The sequence below is a fragment of the Sinohyriopsis cumingii genome, chromosome 14 (genome assembly GCF_028554795.1).
Source record: "Sinohyriopsis cumingii isolate HCF-2022 chromosome 14, ASM2855479v2, whole genome shotgun sequence".
Lineage (NCBI taxonomy): Eukaryota > Metazoa > Mollusca > Bivalvia > Unionida > Unionidae > Sinohyriopsis > Sinohyriopsis cumingii.
In genome coordinates, this window is record NC_142974.1 from 74708930 (window position 1) to 74725721 (window position 16792).

At 33.8% G+C, this 16792-nt stretch overlaps 1 protein-coding gene across 1 annotated transcript; it reads left to right on the forward strand.

Moving 5' to 3' along the window:
• Positions 1-9794: 9794 nt before the first annotated feature.
• Positions 9795-14559, forward strand: LOC149784168 (galactose-specific lectin nattectin-like). Its single transcript, XM_089932245.1, has 5 exons — positions 9795-9945; positions 10466-10569; positions 11340-11430; positions 12702-12930; positions 13636-14559. The coding sequence occupies exons 1-5, from the start codon at positions 9891-9893 to the stop codon at positions 13640-13642; spliced, it is 486 nt and encodes a 161-aa protein (XP_089788371.1). The 5' UTR covers positions 9795-9890; the 3' UTR covers positions 13643-14559.
• The last annotated feature ends 2233 nt before the right edge of the window (positions 14560-16792 follow it).

Consider the following 16792-nt stretch of genomic DNA (forward strand, 5'->3'; position numbering starts at 1 on the left):
ATCGTCGATGGGGTCTAAGATCCGTTAACCAAAATTGGCTAGTGTGTTTGGTCCCCGAAAGAGTTTTTCACGTCCTCCAGGAATCTTTCTGCAGTGAGGGCAATGACTAAAAATAGGTTTTTGGATGCACTCCTCACACGCTCTATGAGCCACGCAGAAATTAGGAATGTGAATGCAAGTCTCTTGCGTGCATTCTAAATCAAGAAACTTTAAGATGAAATTGCCTTTCTTCTGGTCATCTTATTAATGTTGGGGTTGGTATTTGTGAATGTAGCATTCGTGTTCCAAGTCCACGAATTTGTGTCAAATGTGACATCGTTTCTTTCCTGAACATACGTGTGCCTTGGTACTATTGGTACGTATGCCTTGTCCACAACTATGGCTCAATCTCAGGACTTGACAAGCACTTTTCTTATGTTAACCTTGCATTTGCAGATGTTCTTGGTAACAGGCAGGGCTGACAACAGTGCGCTGACAAGCAAGGCAATGCACTCGTTCTTGTCATTGGTCAAGATAGGGTTGAGAAGCCAAACGTTCTGCGCATTTTGATACGCAATGCTTGTGTTGCTCTCGATAGTTATAGCCATAGTGGCATTTATCACAGTAATCACTGTATCCCAAGAATGATGCTATACCGGTGATGACATCAACATGTTCATCGTGATAATAGAGGTGAATGTATTTTCCGTTTTTGAAGTGTTTGCCTCGAAACAATAGAGCTTCACGCACTGCTTGAGGGTGTACTTTCAAGTTGTAGCGTGGAGCCAAGACGTCTTCCACAATTTGCATTTCTGAATGTCATAAGGAGATTCTTTGGATAGCCCCGCTTGCTGTAACATGAGGTCTGCTTCTCTTTGTTGTTTGGCTTGGTACGATTGTTGAATAGTTTGGCAGGCGATTTTTCATTTTTAACGTGTCATTTTTGTCGGCTTATTTTCGCCATACGTTCGTTCGACTCTTTTATCGTGCTGAGAAGGCTGTCCAGTGAAAACACCTTTTTGTGTCCGGTCCCTTGGGGAAGAGAAACGTGGGTCATGAACAATGTCGTCTTTCCATCTTTGATGTGAAATTACTCATTGGATTGTTGCACGTGTTGAATCTTTTCGATGACTTTGGAACGTGTCAGTTCTGCTGGGCTACTAAATTTGATCCAAACATGGAACTTCAAACTGTCGTGATGAATAGAAAATCTCAAGCGATTGTCTTCTTTGGCTTGACATTGCCGTTTCAGTGTGTTTATCAAAGAATCCCACACCTCGGTGCTTTCTCCAACAGTAAATCTTTAAACTGCACTGTGTAAATGTTAGCGGTAGTTCCAAATTTTCTGGAGGAGCACTTTTCAGTCTCTCGAATGTGGCAGTACCTTTGAGGATTTACTAGTGGTGGTTGTGGTGAACGTTGGTTTTGGTGTATAATCTCTGGGTCTTGATTCTGGCTAACTCATGTTATCCTCAAAATTACTGGCATGAATTTGTGCCAAGACTTCAGCTACTGTGCGAGGTGATAAGTCAAGTTCCTGCCTGTTACTTTATCCTTTCTCCACTAAATGATGCGATCGTTTTATCTTTACTGCAAAAAGTTAAATGACTACATTTTAAACGCCATGGATCTATATATATATAGATAGATATATAAAGGGTCAGTGTCCCCAGCCAGGCCTTGTTTTATTGGTAGAGTTATGAACTAGCTGAACTTACCCGTCACCCACTTCCTGCTGCGTGCTGAACTAGTTGTACTTACCCGCAACCCGCTACCCGCTGCACTAGCTGAACTTACTCGCTACCCTAAACAACAACCCAACTTTCCCTTGTCGCTATACAAACCCAATATTTCCCATATTCAATTCCCATTGACGCTAAACATGTCCAGGGTGATCTGAAACGTCTTGACGACAAACGTGTCCAAAGGGTTGGTAATGTATTGTACATTGAGGATAACCACCCCGAATATATTACTCATAAATACGACATCATATTTCTACCTATTTTTACTAGTTACAAATCTAAATCTACAGAGGAAGAGTCCGATGATTATCCTATGTGAAATATTAGAACAAGCCTTTACGTACAGTATCTAACGTCAACGCTTAGACGGATTTTCCATCGTGCTTTAACTCTAACGTAGACCATATTTAATCAAATGTTACTTATAAAATGCAACCCCCCATGGCCAAAGTTAGAAGAACGAATAAAGACAGTGTCGGATTAACATAATGAAGGAAGAATGAATTAATAATAATATATGAATGAATATGAATAATATATATATATATATATATATATATATATATATCTATATATATATATATATATATATATATATATATATATATATATATATATATATATATATATATATGTGTGTGTGTGTGTAAAGAGAGAGAGAGAGAGAGAGAGAGAGAGAGAGAAAGAGAGAGGGAGGATCTCAAATGGTCAAATGGATAATGCTTTAATATTTAATTTAAGAAAAGAGTTGAGTAATGTCCAGCGTTTGCGAGCCTTTACTGAACAGAAGTCTTAACAAAGATTATGTTTGAGTCCGATTTGCATCAAATATTTTCTGCGTAAATATGATGTGATTGGATAAACTTCTGTCTGTTGGTAGACTGGTTTATGTCCATATTCGTCTGTGAACAGAGCGGAGTTTATTTACTTCAGTAAGTTAACATGTAAACCACGTTTGTATATAGTGTGGATTTTATAAAGTGATATCTAATTGTCCACGAACACGAGGTCGTGCTGCCAGTGACAAAAATACTCACATAACAACTGTTTTATGCCGATTCAAAAGTACTAACAAGTAACAAAGCTGCAGATGTTCAAACGTTAAAGAATGGTAATTGAGACCATATATATCCCTGATGGGGGACAAGCTTAAGGTGTTAAAGTTTAAAACAAATCTCTCTCAATCGTTTGATATAATTGACGGATTACATACACCAATATAAATAATCTCTCTCTCTCTCTCTCTCTCTCTCTCAATCACTATAATGTACACACTCAAACTAACCCATCATCTCTCTCTCTCATACACAGACACATCCACACTCCAGTTCAAAAGAAGTAAGTATATTTGTATGTCTTTATCATCTGCTGGGAGGGACTAGTACATCTGAATAGCTACATAAATATGTGAGTTTTGTATGAAATAACTCGACAGGAAAGGACAAAAATGGCACAGTTTAAAAGTGAGCAGTTGTAAAGTGGATATACTTTGCTACTTTAATATAAACTAAATACACGTTTAGAAGTACATGGACGGATGATAAGACATCATTTTCAATAAGGTTTCGATGAGCACAATACTCTGGGTAAAGCTGTAGTTATGTTGGTATCTCACTTTCGGATAAAAATAAACATACCATAAGAAACTAAATAAAAACCAATCAAACAAACCAGCACAGAAATACACAATCACGGTTGTAGGATAAGAATGAATTTTGTTTAGTTAATTGCTAATGCTATATTGTCGCCACTTAATGTCTTTATCCAAATGCATTTTTTGTATTATACTAGGGCATGAGTTTGATGGGTGGATTTTATACATATTCTTTGTTCTCTATTAAATAAATGTATATATCCCTGAAATGCAACAGTTATTAAGTTACTTTGTCAGTTATCCTGCTTCACCATCTTTCAAGCATTCAGGATATTCTTGCCGACTGATTGGTGTGAAGTGTTCCGCATACCAATTATAACGGTAATTTGTTACTGAATTAGTCGAGCACTTGTTGTGAACGGGATGCAGAATACTTATGTCAAGAGTTATGTTTACTATATGGTAACTAGTCATCTTACGTGCACTTGTGTCACGCAAGTTGACCGCTGCTTAATCATCAAATCATATTCTAGCAGGATATTCAGTTAAATTTGTGAATGTACTACTTACAATTGACAGCCCAGCCCATGCAATGACTTAAAACAATACTGCGGCATGTCGGAATTCTTAAATACATTGCAAAAACAAAATATTTAAAGTGATAAAAACGTTTTTTTTTTTTTAAAGAGGTACAAATAGATGGATCCAATGTCCAAATAATATAAATATCCAGTGACACATGGACTTGTAAATTTCAAAACGGCATTAGTTTTCAACATTTGCTGCAACTTGTTTAAGTGAGCATATTTTGTATTCACTATAACTAAAAGTTTACGATTTACTTCGAGAATTATTATTGAACATTTTCTAAGCCAGTGGATAATTTATGTAAATAAACCAACCCAAATTAAAACGCAATACAACAATAAGGCTAATTACGCTTCGGATGTTAAGGCAGGATTGAATATTATTGCAGTTAAACAAATTTATATAAAAATCTACATGAAAAAATAAAGCAAGGACGTAGGACAATTTCCTCTCTAAAACATTCTACGTTGCCAACATGATAGTTATGTCCAAGTAAAAAACTAATATCCTACATTCAGATGGAAGTAAAAATGTTTACTTCCATTAGTAATATTCTTAGTATTAAACTATAATCTTAGATAATTGTTTACCATGCATTATATTCTTTACAGCCTAATGTCACTGGTCGCATAGACAACTAACACGTATTTTTACGAAGCTCAATTTCTTTCTCTCTCTCTCTCTCTCTCTCTCTCTCTCTCTCTCTCTATATATATATATATATATATATATACATACATATATCTATCTATCTATCTACATATATATATATATATATATATATATATATATATATATATATATATATATATATATTCTTGACAAATGTTAAATAGTTTATCAGAACTCAATTTATGTAATAAAACAGTATGGCGTGCATAATGCTTAATATCAAGTATTTTATAAATATTTAATCATATTATACCGATAATTAATTTATAAATGCACTTTCATTTTTAAAGAATTGGTAAACATATTTTTATAATATTAGATTACACTTTTAACAATTAAGTTTTTCTGCAAAGTAGATTCATATAAAAATATTCGTATCTAATTGTAAACACGGGGCATAATTCATAAAAAAGGAAAAGAAAAGGAAGAGCAGAATTAATGAATGTCATATAGTGTTCCTGAATTTAGACCCTTTGGCTATACCGTATTAAGACGGTGAATCTAATAGGTTTCCTTTATCAGACGTTCCATTTTAGAATCAGCTTTAACAATAGGTTGGAATGATAAAACTTGGAAGGTATGATCAATTGTGTTAAAATGTGCTACAACATGAGATGAAAAATGATTGATATATATAATTTTTATATATGATCTATGTTGATTCATACGTTTAGATATTTGTTGACTGGTTTGTCCAAAATATTAGATGCCACATTTTTTGCATGTTATCAAATGAATAACATTTGATGTTGCACAATTAGTATCACAACGCCTATTAAAAGTTTATTTCGTATTAGTACTACTGAAATAAGTATTTTCATTAATAAATCAAGAGTGTGAACATCTAGGTCATTTACATTTCGTTGATGATCCTATTTGATATGATGCTTTTTAAGTTAGAATTAGTTATAAGCAAGTGTGTGTTTGCTTTCGTGTAGCGTTTTAACACTTGCTTTACATGATACGTTTAATAAATCCCAATATTTATTGATAATCTTACCTATTTTTGGCAAACGTGGATTATATTCAATAACAAAATGAATGATATCTTCATTTCTACTATTGATTTTACATTGCATAGATTCAAGTTGTATAAAAGAAGATACTTTTCGGAAGGCAGTGTTAATGATGTTAATAGGACAATTGCTATTTAAAAAATGCTGACCTAACTCTGTCAAAAGTGATTTAAAAACAGAGTCATCCGAAATAAGTATTCTATATAGTTTTGCTTGACTATATGGTATCCCGTTTTTACATGATTTAGGATGGCATGAAGAATATTCAACATACTGATGAATATTCGTGTTTTTAACATGAACCATAGTAGTAATGTCATTATTTTCATTTGTTACGATATCTAAATCCAAAAATGATACTTTAGGTTTAGAGACATTAAATGTATTGCTTGATGTAATTTGTTTAAAATGTCTATAAAATATTAAAGGTATTCTAATGAATAGCTTCAAATCATAAAAATCTGAACCATACATCTGGTATTTATTTAGAAGATCAATTTACAATTAGATAGGAATATTTTTATATTATTCTACTTTGCAGAAAAACTTAATTGGTAAAAGTGTAATCTAATATCATAACAATAAGTTTACTATTTCCTTAGAAATGAAAGTTCATTTCTAAATTAATTCTCAATATAATATGATTAATTATCTATAAAATACTTGATAGCAAGCATCATGCACATCATAATTTTTTAAAATATAAGTTGAGTTCTGAAAAACTATTTCCCATTTGTCAAGAATATATCAAGATAAATTAGTTTTTTTTTTAAAGTTATTTATTTATTTCCCATATCTTTAATAAGTGTCCATTATACTTAATACATATATTCATAAAACTGTTTATCTCAATTTTGTCATAAATTATATATATATTTATCAGTAGAGATATATGTATCATTAAGATCCAGCTTTATATATGTTTATGCATTAAGATATCGTTAATCTTTGCTGTTTATGCATATCTCCATGTTAATTATTTGTTAAAGTATAAGATAATTACGATAAAAATGAAGGCTATGCCGTAATCTTGTTTATGTCATACTGCTTATTTCATTCATCACTTAGGATATACAATATTTGTAGGTTACTGCATTTGTATGGGAAAATATGAACGAGTTTTGGGATGGAATACTGCACGACCTTGGGAGTGAAGTATATCCTTCCGAAAAAACGAGTTCATATTTTCCCATACAAATGCAGTAACCTTGATATTAAATGTTCATGTTTTTATTCTACCTCAGGTTTAATTATATAAACAAAATACACTACAAGAAACAACGTAAACGAATGAATGCCGTATTCCAAACTAAATACACAAGCGCAGATTTGTCATTACACCATAACATCATTATTAATGTGCGCTTAACTCCGCGCAGATACATTTGACATAATTTTCGAAAGAAAACGGCGTGTCCAGTTAAAATTTAAATTTGCAGTCATATTGTGAATGAATGCGCTTTGCTACAACTTTTCCATTTGATCTGGAATGAAAATATTTTGGTATTTTGTTTCGATTCGACGAAAGCTTGTGATTTTGGACTGGATTCATCTGTACAAATTATACATGAAATGCATCGGATTTACCCGCGCGGGGGAAGCGTGTTTACATATGCACATGTGTTTCTGATTCTGTCATTGAATGTTTGAAATCATAAAGTGGGAAAAATATGAAGTCTTTCAATTGCAATTATCAAAAAGACACTATGGAATTTAATGCTTATTTCATTTTGAGTGCAGTAAAGAGGATGCAATTCACTTATGATCGAAAGAACAGAACAGTTTCGAAATGTGTAATTCAAATTGAAGACCTATGACATGGCACATGTAATTCGGATTTGCAAAATTAAGAAAATACATTTTGAGGAAATTCAGGATGTAAAACTGTAAGTATATTTTATTTTGCCATTCTTATCACCAGCTAAAGAAGAGAGTTTATGACTTGTCATTTGTATGTTATTTGTAAGGACCTTATATTGCGTCTGTTATATACAATAATGTAGCTAGCCGTAACATTGTATCAACGCGGAATGTGCCAAAACAGCTGGTACTGGCAGTCTAAGAAACATCTCTTAACATCTCTTTTAGTTCATTCAGAAACAAATTTAAACAACCACAACGTAAAAAGCCTCTTAAGCGAGTGTACATGATTTGTGTACAAATAAAAAATGCTGGCGTCTGCGTCCATTGTTTGTTTGCAATAGAAAGGAGTTTTTTTTATCAACGTGAATGCTATACGTGTATTGTGGCTCGAGTTCAGTATTGGGTAATACTGAACGATTCTGACAATGCAAAGTTAACAGGGAAAAAACTGAGCATGTAATAAATCAATTTAAATTATACATTTTTATATAGTGCATTGGCACAAAATCCATTGTGTATTCTAATGGACTTAATGGCAATTGTATAATTTTAATTGATATATTGTATATCATTTATAACAATATAATTATATGCATGACTGTTTGTCTGTATTTTATTGTATTATTTTACTAATTCAAGTTTCATTACAGAATCGTGTATCTTTTATATCCTGTCATATATAACTGTTATGATGATGCATATCATTTATGATTTTACGTAATGACGTAATTGTTGTTTTATAACAAAAGACGTAATCCGTTACATTCAAAACATTTCCTGCCTGAAGAAGCATAGATTAAATGCGAAACTAGCTGCACAGAATTTGTGTGTTTTTAACACAATTGATCACTTAAAAAGTAACATATTTAATGACGTAAGCAGTGATATTGAATTCAGTTTGAATTCAGTCTGACGAAGCATTAAAGCGAAACCGGTCACACATTCTACGTGTTGGTGTTGTTTATTTGGTAATATATATATATATATATATATATATATATATATATATATATATATATATATATATATTTGCGCGCGTGTGTGTGTGTGTGTGCGTATGTGTGTGTCTGTGAAGACTATTGTTCTTGTTCTATACATTCCATAACTGTGTATTTGTGATATATATATATATATATATATATATATATATATATATATATATATATATATATATATATATATATATATATATTGGGGATTAATTGGAATTTAAGTTACATTATTATAAATGTCTCTTAAAATATCACTGTGTATCTTGTGATGTGATGTGATTTTGATTTTTTGAACGTAGCTTTAACAATTTTTCAGTCATATCGCTACGATGTATGCAGTGTGGCAGTTTATATTGATGTCTAGCACTGGGGCATCATGCCGCAGACATGTAGCATGATGTCCCACCCAGTCACATTATCCTGACACCGGGCCGACCAGTCCTAAAAATAACCTCTTAACGCTGAGCGCCAAGCGAGGCAGCTGTTAGTATCAATTTTGTAAGTCTTTGCTATGACTCAGCCGGGGATCAAACCCACGATCTCCCGCATCCGAGGCGGACGCTCTAACCACTAGGCCACCGGAGCGATCTGTGTATCTTGTACAAATAAATTGTTTGTTGGTATTGGGTTACATTATGGGTTTCATTTTCTTTATGTTACTCAATTTAACACCTAGACGCCTAACGTATTATCAGGCAGAATCCAAATATGAATTATGGATGTGGGAAGTTAATAAAGTCTAATTGATATAAATCTTTATGACGGTGCACACACACACACACACACACACACACACATCTATCTATCTGTATATCAATCAATCAATCTATCTATCTATCTCTCTTTCTATCTCTCTCTCTCTCTATATATGTATGTATATATATATATATATATATATATATATATATATATATATATATATATATATATATATATATAGACACCGTCTTTCCTCATAATTTATAAAATATTTTATATCCATCAAATCTTAATAAAACGCTTTCGGTACGAAAGAAGCCTAATACTGACATAACTTGTCATCGGATGATATACATTAATTCATATATAAAACAAATGTAAAATATGTTTACGTTTTCACTGATAAGCAAAATATGGAATTGGTGTGTCAGTTATAATTTCGAGAAATATCATTGCATTACTGAACTCTTTTCAGATGCATGTTTTCTTATAATGTTAAGATAAAGAGGCAGTCAATACCAGGACTTTGTTACAGCAAATGTCTTAATCTACAACAACCCATGTTAGTTTCAAGTATTCGATATGTGAATGAGGAGGAGTAGCTTAAGATACAAGCAAATTGAATATTAAAGAGAGAGTATGACTCAGACATAATGCCAGTAATGATAAATGCGTGTGTTTCTATTAGGTTTCACTCAGTGTGAAAGCGAAGATTCACGCAACAACATCGTCCATTCACGTAATGGATTTCTCATTGATATTCGTCACTGTAGCCATTTTTGTGACTGCACATGTTGGTATGTTTACCTTTTAATTGTACTAGTAATGTTATTATTAGTTCCCAGTGTTTGTTAATTTGGTTTTTGGTTTCATTCATTTGCGTTTTCGTTAGTAACATAGTTAATGAACTTACTGATTAGTTAGTCTGTATATTTCTTATTTACCCACGTGTCATGCAATTTATAATATATTATGTTGTAGTGCATGAAACCGGTCGACTATTATAACCTATTCATCCCACAATTGTGATATAATGTTAATACACACAAACTCAAAAATAATTTTACCTCACACATACATATTTGACACAAACACAGGGGGAGATAAAGAGATATAGAAAGAAAGAAAGAAGAAGCATGCATCTTGGTAAAAGACTATCATTTTTCATTTCTGATTTATCTTTAAACTTAGTGTCAGGATGCAAGCGACTAAGAAGCAAAATGGAAAATATTGCGACCAGAATAAAGGAAATAGAAGAATGTTCACATTAATAAAAATATTCTTTCAAAAATTCAACGAACGTTTTGTATTTTGCAGATGGTTATGCAGTTCAACATGGTAGATGTCCACTAACGTTCGAACGGCATGGGAGACAATGCTACAAAGTTATTGCAGTCCAGGCTTCCTGGTCGGAAGCCAAGGTAAACAATTAAAATACTAATGCTTCATGAGAAATGTAGGTTCCAATACTTAATTTAAAACAGGGAATGATTGGGGAAATATGCCCCATACTGCTTTCAGCTTTCCATAAATGTTAATTTGGAGTCTGAAGGTGTTCATATCGAGCGTCAAGTAAGATGCTAGAAAGATATAAAGGCAGCAATGCATTTTTCAAATATGTTTTTGTTAATAAATTACTCCGAACATATGTTATTTAAAATAATATTAAAGAGAACAACACGAAACAACTAATAAATAAATAAATAAAGACGTGTTGATAAAGACTTATGCGGAGTCTCTGATGCATCAATTTGCGGTTACATATTCGACACGTATGATAATTAGTATAATGAGTATACATATTGTTTATTCTGCTTGTGGCTGATTTAATATGGTCAGGGATATCATAGACTTAAAAGTAATAAGAGGCTGGATAAGGTTAAATATATAAATGCAGGTGTCTTGCTGATTAATCGCACAGGTCGATTTACAGACAACAGCGAGTAGATACATTTTTTGGGGCATTTATTAACTGCATTATATATATATATATATATATATATATATATATATATATATATATATATAGAGAGAGAGAGAGAGAGAGAGAGAGAGAGAGAGAGAGAATTTAAAGTAAAAATTGCGGTAAAAAGAAGTTCAAAGTCCAGATTTATTTCTTGCTTTTTCTCACGTATTACGTAATCTGATAATAACAGATTATTTTCCCCATAAATGTGTTTTTTTGCTTCAGGAATACTGTCAAGTGATTGGAGGCGACCTTGCAAAAATCCGTAGTGCAAGTGATCAGACCATAATTTATGGACTCGTTTTCCATAATCATGGTATACAATATTTTTTCACGAGATTCTTGTTTTATTGCGGTGTTGACTCCCAATTCATGTCTACTTTCGTATAACAGATGCACTTACTTTTCCACATGAAATATTTCTGCAATTAGATTTATTATATTACATCTTCCATCTGTCTGTACCCATTTTTAACTACCAATAATCGCAAAGAACGTCATCTTCCCGGGTATCACCATTCCGCTAGATTTACTGTCATAAGATAGTTTTCCATTATTTTTTAATATGGAGCGATATCATGTTTGAAGAAAGTCTGTTTTAATTTTGTTTTCAAATTGATTCAAATAGCCAACTTACTTATCGAGTGCCAATAAAAGAGAGTAACAGTAAATCTCGTAGGTTTTAAGATCAAATTGGTCATACTTCGGAAAGTAGGAATCATGAAATAATTTTATCGAATAAATTTAGGAATTTATTTAAGAAACGGAAACGCAATATAGTGCTTTTACGTGTAGCGGAAGAATGTACATGCTGACATATTGCCTGTCGTCCATCCACCCTTTAACAAACGTTCCCATATTTTCGAAACTCTTCCTAATCGTTTTACTTTGCACATTCGCTCATCCCAATGCTGTCTGGGATCTACATGAAAATGGTGCAGCGTGGACGTCCAATGTGGCCGTAACAGTAGCCATCTTGAATATGATCGTTTCCCAACATATCATGCATGAATTCAATACAGACGCATCTGCAGCCATCTTAAACGTCTACTTCTACTAAATTGCAAAAGATATTGTCTGGTGAATTTCACCAGACGAATTGTATGGTGTCTGGTTGGCAAGTTATAAAAATAATACTAATCTCAATCCAATGTGTCAAACATGACGGCCACCTTAAAAATAGTAGCCCAGTTACATCTGAAAAAAAGATTTTCGTACTGACTAGGGGTCTCCAGTGTTCCACTCATCATCCTATATAGTTGCCCCTAGCTAGTATGGTGCCCATCTTACATCTGATGAAGGCGACAATAGGGCAATATTACAAATCTTGTTCTCGCTTTGTAAGATTGATAATGGGTTCCACACACAGCATCATAAAAGAAGAAACTATTGGAGGGGGGATTTCTAGAAATCATTTCGAGCCATAGAGCGTCAATCCATTCATATGAATTTAGAATTTAGCCAAATGTCCGTGTAGGTATAATCATTTGCCAAAATGAGGTAAAACCTAGAAGAATGTTCATGAATATTTAATATTACAGTAATTTCCAAAGGAACATTAATTATTATGCAGGTGTTATTATATAGGCATCATTTCCAACGAACGTTACTGGGTTGATGGTTCGGACATGTTGCAGAGCGGGATGTGGCGATGGATGGGGACCAATGGAGCTTCTGTCCCGTTTTCATATACCAATTGGTATCCTGGACAGCCCAGCCATAAAAATGAAAACTGTGCAGAAGTTATGTGGGCCTTGAATGGCAGGTGGAACGATTTAGACTGCACTATTAGGCAAAGCTTTATCTGTCAGGCACGGTAAGAAAATATTTTATGCTGTATGTTATATACCTGCATTCCCGTCGTAGCACTCATTGGATTTTGTTTCAGCAAATTCCTGTTGATTTATTATTGTGTGTTTAGAAATTCTGAGTGGGCTGTTTCCAGTTGTATAGGCCTTAATTACCTTGTAACTTATTTCGACATTATGCTCGGCCATGTCAAGAGAATGGACCCAGGTCGCATTCCCAAGGACCTGTTATATGGGGAGTTAGCAGAAGGTGCACGACCAACTGGACGACCACATCTGCGCTACAAAGATGTTTGCAAGAAGGATATGAAGACAGCAAACATCAATGTCAACAACTGGGAGAGCTGTGCAAACAACCGTTCCAGCTGGCGTCTAGCTGTCAGGCAGGGAGTTCAAAACGCAGAGGAAAAGAGAAGAATAAAGCAAGCTGAAAAGAGAGCTAAAAAGAAGGATAAGCAAAAGCGTACTTTGGAGCTATGCCATCGTCTCTCGTAGACGGACGGATGCCAAGAGAATATATATATATATATATATATATATATATATATATATATATATATATATATATATATATATATATATATCAGATTTTAATACCTGTCTTTCTTTCATCTCACTGTCTCTCTCACTGTCTTTCTGTCGCTCTCTATATCACTCAAATATTAAATTTATTTGCTTCAGTTGGAATTTCAAAGTGTTTTTTTTTATTTCAGGTCTTAGAAAATGGAATTCAATGATGAAATGGATCGTTAACTTTCACAAATCTACTTGGAGATATTATGCTTTGGGATATCTCTTGCCACATATATTTAATCTTGATTTCGATTATCACTAAGCAAATATTATCTAACCCGGACAGTATCACATTTAGCAGGTTCAATAATCTTATTCCTCATTAGACTGAGCTTCGTGATAGACTGGTTTTCTTCTTTTTTTTTTATAATACAAATCAGAAGGCAATATAGACAAAACATATTCTTTTCATTATAAGATCTAGCAAATTGTGATTGATACCGACAGTTTATCTGTCGTAAATAAAACTTGCAGTGAACAACTGCATGACACTTTTATCAACACTTTCAAATAAATAATATCGATCATTAACACAAAGTAGCTTTATATGTAACAAAACTACACGTTCTGTCACGCAAATAACGCGGGATCCCATGTGATGATAGTTTTGAATATTTCACGGCCGCTATGTCGTCACATTTATAATCGCAGGAGAGAAATGTTTTTATTCTTCTGATATGTGTAACCATATTAAAGGATTAAATTAAATAGGGGTTCATCACTATTTATTATATCATTCAAAGTGTACGCCTTATGTTTTTTATGGTAGCAGGAGAAACTCGCCTCCTTTAACAAGAGAGAGCTATAGGATATTTGTTTGAAGAAAACAAGAAATTCTCTGCAGCTAAAGCCCTTTGTCCCATTGTCACATAATCACTTACCGGTAAACAGTGCAAATAAAGAAAAGGTAGATCGTTCTGTAAAATTACTGAGTTGATACTGTGCTGGATTGTTTGTCGTTTTACCTCCTGGGTTGGACTGTATTTGGAGGGATGATTTGTTATACTTTCGCTAATGTATGCATGCATCTGCTTCACTTTCTGAAATAAATCTGCTGCATAAAAGATTTTCGTTTATTATTTCTTCCCTACAAATAAATAGCTTTCACAGATTTTTTACTCATGGTAGAACGCTCCAAAAATGTTGATCTCATCAATTGTGGTTCAATCTTGTGTTAATTTAGTTTATATTCAACAGAACTCCAATGGAATCTTACTGATTGTTTCGGAATCACACGACGTCTAAGGTTGTGCATAATTTAGATAAGTGCGTTGTGTTTGTTTTAAATTTGTCCAGCATGAAAGTCTTATTGCTTCTTTTACGTGATACCAGAAAGATTATCGATAACAAGATTCTACATGTGATATAATAATACATTAAAAATCAAAATATATCAAATAAATACAAATAAAAGCTAGATAAACGTCTCCATCAATTAATCAGTCTCTCAATCTTAGATTGCAGATATGTGGAAAACCCTTATATTCCAACGTTGTCATGCCACCCGTCTTTGTAGATATTAGAGTCATCATATTAAACTATAATTAAGACTTCGATATGTATTTCTGCCTCTAATTTATATACACTAACCGTCTGATGTGAAATGGTTCAAATATACCATATGCATTTACTGATATATGACAGTTATGCCTTTCATTTAAACAATTCTCTCATTTTTGCCATACAGAGTTTATACCATGTACTGCATCCATGCAACGTTTACTTTGAACGCACAAGTAAATATCAATGATACAAATTCGGTTCAAACACAAACGAAATGTTTTTTAAAAAAAATTGCAGTTACTATATTCTCAGATATGTCTATCAATTTGATTTTGTGTAAAAGGTGATAAGTATCAAAGGGGACTATTACATAGTCATTCACGTATTTTATTTATCCAATACCTTGATTTACCGTATTTTCGCGTATATAAGACGCGTCTTATACAAACTTGTACTTACTCCGCACCCAGGGTGCGTCTTATATTAATGGGCGTCTTATCTAAGTATTTTGTTAACACGAACGAACAGTGCAGGCAAATACAACAGTGAAGTTGGTTCGTTCATGTCCGGTGGTATCAATCGCGACTGTCTTCACTCCTTTCTCTGCCACTGGTCTAGTAGCTGGAACATCGAATGACATTGGAATATCATCCATATTGATGATGTCATCATCTGCCAACATCAGTTCACTGATTTCCTTCTGAACAAAGGTATGGTTAACATCCAATTTATTCTCCCAATCGTCCGGAAGCTTCTGTCCAACAGTTGTACGTGACCGGACTGCAAGATTGTTCCGTTTCATGAACTTGTACACCCATTTGACACTGCCACCACGAAAGTATGTGATCTTCATTTATGTAGCAATAATTCGAGCCTTCAGTTTGATCGCTATCGTTGAAACGGCACGGTTACTGTCACGTTGCGAACGCACCCAGTTGGCTAGATTTTCTTCCAAGTTCGGCCATCTTGCCTTTCTACCTCTACGAGCTCGTTTCCTTGGATTCATCTTCTTAATCTCCTCTTCCTCCAACCTCCAATCACGTACATTCTTCTCGCTGAAGCTAAATTCTCTTCCAGCAGCTCTTTTGCCACACTCCTTGGCAAACTTGATGACGTCTAATTTAAAGTCGGCCGTATATGATTTTCGCTTCGGCATCGTGACAATTTTATAAATTTTAATAATGCTAAGCAAATTGATCACTCATTTATATATACTGGTAATAAGAGACTATTCCCACGTTTACCGGTATATATGCTAACCGCATACATCGGGAATTTATTGGTATATGTACGATACTAATCCCACCCGCTGAAGACTTGGCCTAGCAGATCAATGAAGCCGCCTTTACATCTCGCGTTTATTGTTCTAGAATCTAGATACCAGGTACTCAACCCATCCGCTATTGGCCCAGCGGGTGATAAGAATAAACGATAACCGTTGCGGTCCTGCCTCAGACAATTCTTTGATCTCAACTAAAAATGGTAATGAAACCTTGTTTACAACCGACGGGTGATGAAACATTGGACAAATTTTCATATATGATAAAGGAAAGGAAACCACTGGAGATAAATTGCTCAGTGCGGCAGATGGCTAGGCCGCGTGCGTCTTATATTTGTGGGCGTCTTATGTAAAATATTTTTTACACAAATCGTCAAAACCCGCGTCTTATATATGGGTGCGTCTTATAATTAGGCGCGTCTTACACTCCTTGTTGAGAAGTACAGTCAGTTATAGCAATGGCGCGTACAAAGCAAACCTAGGATATACAATTGATTGAACTTTGAGGAGAGGTA